Source organism: Cydia splendana, chromosome 5, assembly GCF_910591565.1.
Source record: "Cydia splendana chromosome 5, ilCydSple1.2, whole genome shotgun sequence".
NCBI lineage: Eukaryota > Metazoa > Arthropoda > Insecta > Lepidoptera > Tortricidae > Cydia > Cydia splendana.
Genome location: NC_085964.1, coordinates 7849124 through 7858785, shown reverse-complemented (window position 1 = coordinate 7858785; position 9662 = coordinate 7849124). Strand labels below are relative to the sequence as shown.

General features: G+C 36.8%; 1 protein-coding gene across 1 annotated transcript; it reads left to right on the top strand.

Annotated features, from left to right (window-relative positions):
- The first annotated feature begins 233 nt into the window (after window positions 1–233).
- Window positions 234–3104, top strand: LOC134790587 (Krueppel homolog 1-like). The gene is made up of 2 exons (XM_063761436.1): window positions 234–390; window positions 1208–3104. The coding sequence occupies exons 1-2, from the start codon at window positions 384–386 to the stop codon at window positions 2257–2259; spliced, it is 1059 nt and encodes a 352-aa protein (XP_063617506.1). The 5' UTR covers window positions 234–383; the 3' UTR covers window positions 2260–3104.
- Window positions 3105–9662: the final 6558 nt, after the last annotated feature.

The window sequence follows — 9662 nt, the reverse complement described above, 5'->3', positions numbered from 1 at the left end:
TAGTTCACTAAGAACAAAACTAATAATAGTAAATTAGTACAAATATGCCGCAGAGGTAGAGCCAGTAAAGTGATAACACTTAACAGACTGCCAATTTATTCGCTTTACCATATACTGTGACATTTGATACGCACACACTAAGTAACATTTACACACACATAAGCAGCCCCGACCTATCTGCATACTTAACGTTAGAGGAGAGCAAGAGAATCACTTGATGCGCTGGCCTGTTCGTGGCTTTCCTTGCGCTTGCCTTTGGCTCGCATTCGGCCGTGGACCGCCGATCGCGCTGTGCTTGTGTAACTCAGCTCGAGTGTCGTGCGCAACCTACATCAACATTGACGCCATTGAACCACTTTGCAGAAAGATCAACATCAACGGAAATGATAGGTAAGCATACAGCTATCGTATCTCGATATTTGTGGTTTTGATTATTGGGCTCAAGATTTATTTATTACTTACTAAAAGCACTGTTGTTTTTATTAAAATTTGAATATACATATGTCTAATGGGGGTTTACTATAAAAATGCCATAAACATTTTCTGTCAATTATAATTTAAACTTTTAACAACATTAAATTATATGTAAATGATGGTGGATGGACCTTATAAAACCCCAAATAATTAGGTATTTATTTTATACTAACCAATAACAAAACAAAACATAACAAAAGTGTTAAATAGCCTTTATAAAAAAGACATATATAAATTAGATTATTATAATTAGAGAGAATTTATTGTATATCAATATCAATAATGATTATTTATGTATTAATTTTTTTTATTGAATTTAGAATTAGGTACACTCAAAAACCCCAAATATAAAAAAAACCTAATGAACTTGAGTCATTTATTCATGTTGCGGTGGGGTAGGGCACGCGGCGGGGGAGCGCGCCGCGACGCGGGGTCGCCGGCCCAGGCACGTGGAGACGCAACCGCGGTTTCGATGCGACGAAACCGCGGTGCGGGCCTCCACGTGCTATCAGAGGACATTCACTCCGTTATTTCTCTGCGCCCCGCAGCTCGCTCGTTCCCCTTACTGGCCCTACTGTGTGCATCGTGCATCCTGATCGGTGCATGCCACACGTAACACAGTACGGTTTGTGAACGCTTGTGGTCTCGATACGTCCTGTCTATTGCGCGTGTTTTAACTTATTCGTAATGGAATATTGTTCAACGACTCAGCTGCAAATTTATCGTTCTACAGGTGAGGAAGAACGCTTACACCAATGTGGGGAATGCGGACTGATGCTTTCCACGCGAAGCGCGCTAACTGCTCACGCGCGTTCGCACCGGGCAGCTGCTGATGCACATCGTTGCGACGTTTGCCAGAAAACTTTCGCCGTGCCAGCACGTCTACAACGCCATTATCGGACACACACCGGCGAGCGGCCTTTCGAATGCGAATACTGCCACAAGATGTTCAGTGTTAAGGAAAATTTGCAAGTACATCGACGTATTCATACAAAGGAGCGACCTTACAGATGTGGCGTGTGCGGTGCGGCTTTTGAACATTCCGGAAAACTTCACCGCCACGCTCGCATTCACACTGGTGAGAGACCCCACGCGTGTCCGCATTGCCACAAAACTTTTATACAATCTGGACAACTTGTTATACATTTACGAACGCACACCGGCGAAAAACCATATCGTTGCCCGGCCCCTGGCTGTGGGAAGGGTTTCACTTGCTCAAAACAATTAAAGGTACATTCACGTACGCATACCGGAGAACGTCCATACACTTGTGACATTTGCCTGCGTGATTTTGGATACAATCACGTCTTAAAACTTCATCGTTTCCAGCACTATGGAGAAAGGTGTTACCGTTGTACAGTTTGTGATGGAACCTTCAACACAAAAAAGCAAATGGAAGCTCACATTTACAAAGAACACGGAGCGGAAACGCCTAGAGCTTCGTCACAACAGTCTCCCCCGCCACTAGCGGTTAATGGAAACATGATGTGTGACATAGTTGAAGCTGCTCTGCAGCAGTTACCACCCACACCACCGAGCTCCCCTCCTTCGCCTCAGTGTCCAGTGGTGCCTGTTCCTGTGCCAACAATGCCAGCCTCCCCAGTCATGCCAACCTCCTCTCCTACGCCACCTTCTCCACCTCCAACTGGTTCACACTGTTCGCTTCCTCATTCCTCGCTTCCCCCTCGAAAGCGAAAGGTCATTCTTGAACCTGAGGAAACAACCCCAGCGGTTCGTCATACATCAGTAATCCAATTTGCCCCTGCAGCTGGTGATGTTTCGTAGCATCTTAATGATAATGTGCTATACTAATCGTAATGAACATTTGAAAACGTTTTTTAGCTATAAGTTATTGTAAGGCTGTATTAGAATCTGCGCAAAACTAGTGCTATCGTGGTGCAAGTTGTTAGAAGTTATTAATATGATAAAGAAAAGGTGATTTTATCATTTACTATGTATGATCTCTGATTATAAAAATGTGGTTAAGACACATTTTGAAAATCATCTCAATGTAAATGTGCTTTATATCATGATATTTATGATAAACATACAGATAAAGCAGCAGGCATTCTAATTAACCTAAAAAACTATTGAAGGATATGATGAGTGGTTTGTAGTTTACCTCTTCTATCTTGTATCAATCTAAATTTAGTATGCTTTTCAATCTAGCCTTAAGCTGCATCTTGTTACGATGGCCAACTTATATACTTTGGAATGCTGTAGTGTGCGTGTGTCTCGCTTTTATGCTTAGGGTAATTGTGAACGTAGTAATGAATTAAGACGGGTTTTCCCAATATTCATCTATTTTATCTTAAATTTGTTTGTTAAATTTGAGTAAAAGTGCCTTGTACTATATTTTAGGAGAATTTGATAATTCGTTGATTGATTTGTGGCATTTTGTCTTTTTGTATGACTTGCAGCTGGAATAAATTCTTAACACCTTAGGCATATATTATATGTATGTTTAGTAAATTACTGGTAAATATGTTTTTGTTTCAAATTGTTGTGACAGTTTAATATATTGCATTTATACCCGTCATAAAAATTATATGTATATGTACCTACCTACTCTATTTTTAAGATTTTGTATTTATCTACTACGTGTTATTATATTACATGATTAGTATGCATTTGTTTTATTATTCACATCTCGGCTTCGCGTCTAATTTTGATTTTGTTCCGTACATAACGCCTTAAATGTCTCCAATTCCTAAAAAAAACAGTCACAATGAGGCGGAAAGCAACAATGTTTATACCATTATCCACAGAGGTAAAATAAAAATAAGTTGAAAGGTCATCATTATATGTATGTATTACACAAAGGCACTTATTTAACAGGGCATCTAAGTAACCGATTGTCAGGCAAATCACATTTTAAGTTTTGTCCCTATTCACCCCAGCCATCCTTGTTCACCCCGGTAGACGGTACCTAATCATATCATAATTAGTAGGTACTTACTTGTCACTACTACGAAATCTAATCTCTGCACCAAACCAAAAAAAACATGGTATTGCGCAGTTCCTTCACTTTTTTTTCATTAATCGTGATGTTGTGTCATCATGTTATCATAAAATTCAAATAAGGCATATTAACATTTTAAACAACTAGCCTCGACTGAAAGACTCTCCACCAAGTGCTGAAACATGTCCTTAGGGGTCGTCCATTAATTACATCGCACGAATTTCTAGGTTTTTTGACCCCCCGCCCCCCCCCCCCCCTCATAGTCACACATTTGGCAAACCCGGAGGGGTATACCGGGCTAAACAAAAAACTGTACAGCGAATTAAATAAGTTAAAGTGACGTCACAAAGTTTGTAACTCCACCCTCCCCCCTGTCACAACATGTCATATTTTCTTGACCCCCTGCCCCCCCCCCCCCCCCTAAACGTGTTCTGATGTAATTAATGGATGACCCCTTAGAGGTGCTGTCTTCTGTCTGTTCCTGGATAATGCCTTAATCCCCTTAATTTCAATATTTCCTACATATTGTGTTATTATGTTATTAACGTTGTGTTGTTGTATTATTTTAATATTAGGATATTTACTTACGAATCGATAAAAATCGAGAACAAATTTCAAATACCTAAAAATTATTAGGGAGTTAAATATTACTAGAATAAAAAAGTCTGGCTAGTGAAATGTTACACAAATATTTGGCGGGAAATTCAAAAAATCTTAAGCTTGTCACACTTTGTAGTAGGAATTTTCTGTGCACACGTAAGGTACCTAAGGAAATAAGTTAAATATACGTTAACGTGCACTCAAAGCCAGCTCACATCATTTCTACCACGTCAACGATAAACACATATCATATGTTTACACTTTCTCACCATATACAAGGCGAAAAATGAAATGTAGTGTAAATAAGACCTAGTTCGATATTTTTTTTTTAAGTGGAAAAATTACTGTCTTGGGTGAGACTTGAACTCACGGCCTCTGGATTGATACTCCAGCGCTCTGCCATCTGAGCCACCAAGACCTCATCCATAGCCAGCAAATCTTTCCACCATATTATAGGTCAAGGGGACCATAGCGACATCTACCGCAAGAGTGTTACACTTCTTAAACGGCTACCGGAGTTCCAAGTCATATTGGAAATTCACCAGTTACGATGTGCTACCCATACTAATTTTAATTTTAGTTTTGCTGGCTATGGATGAGGTCTTGGTGGCTCAGATGGCAGAGCGCTGGAGTATCAATCCAGAGGCCGTGAGTTCAAGTCTCACCCAAGACAGTAATTTTTCCACTTTTAAATTTATTCTAAGCTTAATAGCATCGTTTGCAGACGTTTCTGCTTGTTAAAAATTAAAACTAGTTCGATAATATCGTAATATTAATCCATCGCCAAAAAAATTACATAAGTAAGTACTATGCCAAATATGCTATTTAAATGCGAAGTATCAAAATATTTGTAGACCAGTTTTTCGTTATACAACGCTACACGTCGACTTCGCACATTGTCGTAATTATTTACGAGCTTAAATAATAGTTTGCGGACCTCGGTATAGATATTACTAATTAGGGCGAGCGAAGCGAGCCCTATCACTATTCGACAATCTATGCATTCTTGTGGTACACTTTACGGAAAAACTACTGCACTGTTAGGTTTGAGATTTAACATAGTAATTCAAATTCATGTCTAGATGTGTTATCAAACATAAATATATCATTTTATAAACTTAAAAAAATAAAATAAAGGAATAACACTTTGTATTACTACTAACGCCATCTGTTGGAGAAGTGATGAAATTAACATTCGTGCTAATGTTAAGTAATTATTTGTTTTTCTGACAGATGGCGTTTACGCCATTATCAACGATGAATACAAAAGTGGATTAAAATTTTGGATTCGGACCCACTTCGCTTCGCTTGGTTTGATTCCCAATTTAGCAATTAAGTTTCTGTGAATATACCTACTAGAACAATCAATTTTGGTGTATATTCACTGCGGAGGTCAATTTACTCGTATGTTTTGTGACGCTGATGAACTAATCAGTCATGTTGTGTTAGAGTCAGACCAAGAATAGTCTGCAGCGGATTTGATAGCCCACGCAGTGAAAGTGTTATTTTAAACGTCAAACTTCTATGAAATTATGACGTATAAATGACACTTGCACTGCGTGGGCTATCAAATCCGCTGCAGACTTTTTTTGGTTCGACTCTAGCAAACTTAAATCGGGTATTTTCAGTTCGAGAAACAGTTTGTGTTACTATTGCTTGGAACTGCTAAAATTATAAATAAAGATAAGCATATTAATACAAACTTAGTGATTTAGGGCTTAGGGCCGATACAGACGGACTAGAACCCGACTGCAACTTGTATAGGAACTGCACGCCGACTGCACGCCAATTGCAACGTCGGCGTGAAGTTCAACAAAATGACCCAGAACCCTGGCAGTACCTAGTGGAACTCAGGTTTGGTGCAACAAAGGCACATTACGTTTTGGTCATCCGACTCATCTTGATGAGCACTTAGGAGAGTAGTACCCGGGTGGATTTCAAAATCCAGCGAAAACTTATGGTTCGGTCTTTATAAAAAAAACTAGTAGGTTGTGCGAGTTGCAACTTTTTTATATGTTTTTAAGAACTATTATCTTCATGTTCCTTCAATTACCATCTCCAATAACTTAATAGTTTTTTTTACTTATATAAAATGTTTTATGTGTCTAAAATCATCACCGTCGACCGGAAAAATCTGAACCTTTTTGTTTGCAGTGAAAATTATAGCATACCTATCGTACGATTGCGATTTTTCTTTTACTTATATCTTTTCCATGTTGTTGTTTAACACATGAAAAAATATGCAATAATTCCTTCACCGAGAAAGTACATTTAAAAATATTTAAAATTTTGTCACGAATATTCGTCAACACCGTCATGGTAATGTCAATGTGAGCTTATCTCGGTGTATGAACAACGAAATACCGCTAAAGGTCCTTGCCCTATTTTTCACTTTAGTATAGAATGCCAAAAATGATTTCACTATAAAGTCACATCACTGAATCGTGAGAAATATTAAGAACAAATTTGTAAAACGTAGTTTGTCACAACAGAGCATCATCACCGTTATGCTTTGGTTTAAAAAAGTTACAAATGATATATTAGAAATAATTACTGAAATGAATGGCAAACTACATGAAGTTTATTGTGTAGCATAGACATTAACTACTATTATTCGTATTCTAGAAATAAAAACAAGAAACTCTCAAATCGTCAACACCATACCCATCATCACCGGGAAAAAATGACGACCGGTGATGATATCATGTGTATGGTGATGACGGTTCTCAGAAACTTTTCTAGTTATTTTGCTATAATTCATTATGAAATTAAGCTGTATGTTTGAAAAACGTTCTCTATGTCTTCTAACACTATATAATGTCTACCTTATAAATGTAGAATAAATGTAGAAGAAGATATAACTATTTCTTTCACACTAGAGGATGCTTAGTTTTTAATTAACATTTTCACTGAAGTAGGCAAAATTTAGGTCATTTAGAACTTAGAACATACAATTTTTTTTTTTTTATAATCTAATAATGTAAATCGTGCAACTTAGAGTCTGTAATTGCATGTTAGTCGTGTTAAAACAAAGTATTTAAACAAGCAACATATATTAAGTTTTAGGCGACCATAGGCTACGGTACTGGCTCACTATCGTGATGGCTTTATGTTTTTTGATAATATTATATTAATTGATGTATATAATTACAGCAATTAATAATTATACCATTGGGTAGTCACCGGACCCAATACCTAACATTTTGTAACTTATGACATGCATTACAAGTAGGGGTCTTGCAACTTATAAAACACTGATTATATATTAATGTTTAGCTATTAACCAACATATATATGGATTTAAATCATTATAGCTATTTTTAAAGTTAATTAATAAAACAACAAAAATACAAACTTGTGCAATGAATCAAACTATCAAAAAAAAGTAATATATCATAAAAATTAAGCTCATTGGTAAGCCAGTAATTTTATAATATGACATAAATACCAAGTTATGCAGTAGATAAAAGAAGATGCGGGTTTAAACTGATAATAAGAGTACAATATTGTTAATATGATTTAACATTGAAAAAACCCAAAAAAATAAATGAATACATAAATTGCCTATTTCGGAACATAAATTATTTAAAATTATACAATAAAAATACTTGTTATATATTTATTTATATGAATAAAATGTATTTTTTATAATTTTCTAAAAATAATTTATGTAGCTAGTCTTATGTTCAAAAACATGTTATTTGTAATGTTTATTAAAGTTCTAAAGTCTTACAATTAAAAAAAGTTTTTGTTTTTTAATACGTTTTTAATACATATGTAAATTAGTTCCCAAATCGTCATTGCCGTACATGCAGTGTCATTACCGTCTATAAAAGAGTCATTACCATACCATGGTTGTCATCACCATCTTGCGTTTTTATTTTCCGAAAGCGATAACTTCAAATATAAGCCACAAATGATTGTTAGGGCGAGCGAAGCGAGCCCTATCACTATTCGACAATCTATGCATTCTTGTGGTACACTTTACGGAAAAACTATCATACTGTTAGGTTTGAGATTTAACATAGTAATTTAAATTCATGTCTAGATGTGTTATCAAACATAAAAATATCATTTTATAAACATAAAAAATAAATAAAAGGGTCAATAATGTGTATTACTACTAACGCCATCTGTTGGACTAATGTTGGTTATTTATTTTCCTAACAGATGGCGTTAGTAGTAACAAGGTTACAGGTTGTATTCCGTTAAAAATGCGCTGGGTTTTTGGCTCAGTATAATTGGGTAATTGACTACTAGTCAAATGAGTTTCTTTTTTCGAACTGTCAAAACGATTTGCTACTAAGGAATTTACATGAAACACTAGCATGTGACGTCACAATCAAATTACCTACTCTTTATAGTTTTATAAGGGATTTAAAATATAAATGTGACTAAAAATAACTGCTCTACGTTTATTAATCTTCTGGTGCTTTATTTCATACATGGTGTAAAATAATTTATTTAAATACAGTCAAATACCCTATTAGTAATAATAATTAATTATGAGTGAATACATGACTATATTTTTTTTATTGAATCTATAATAGTTTTTACTACTATGGCGGTTAAAATCACACGACTGCTTTCGATATTGCGGCATTTATGCAGTTGGCAGTAATATCGCAGTCGGCAGCAGTATTGCAGCGCGATATTATTACTTCCTTACTGTTTCAAATGCCAAAATCGATTTCGCGGCCAGGGTTTTTGACATTTGAGGCAATAATGTAGTCGGCAGTAATATTGCAGTCAGCAGCAGTATTGTAGCGCGCAAATGTCGAAATCGATATCGCTGCCAGGATTTTTGATATTTGCGGTAGTAATGCAGTCGGCAGTAATACAGCAGTTGGCAGCAGTATTGCACGGCGATAGTACTGCCTTACTAATTCAAATGCCAAAATAGATGTCGCTGCCAGGGTTTTTGACATTTGCGGTAGTAATGCAGTCGGCACACTCGGCAGTAGTATTGCAGCGCGCAAATGTCGAAATCGATATCGCTGCCAGTAGTTTTTAATTAATATTATTTACATTTGCAGTAATATAGTCGGCAGTAATATCGCAGTCGGCAGCAGTATTGCAGTGCGACATTACTGCCTTACTGTTTTAAATGTCAAAATGGATGTCGCTTTCCACTCTGGACGACCGGCTAAAGCAAGACAGAGGCAGAGCAGATGGCCCTTTTTATCCATATCGGGTGGCAGAACTTCTCACTTCCTAGGAGCAGTGGGAATGTTTCTTCCCGACAGCTCTCCACAAGCTGCCCTGCGTTGACTGATTGTACTGGTCTATCAGCAGGCGATGGGGTCGTCACATCGCTACGCCTATATTCATGTCTACCCATCAAGAACCTATAGGTGCTCCGGACATTTGTAAGGCGTGCGCGGAGTTTAAGCCAACACGTGGGGCCCTTTTGACATTTTAATGAGATGTAAATAGTACTCGTAGTAGTAGTAGTAGTAAAACACTTTATTGTACTTACAAAAAGAAACATAAAACATGAAAAAACACACAAAGTTTTATAGTACAAAGGCGAACGTATCTCTTTCAGGGATTTCTTCCAGTTAACCTTTGAACAATTGAAGAGAAAGAGAGGAGAGAACGGTAGACATAAAAGCTGTACTAAACG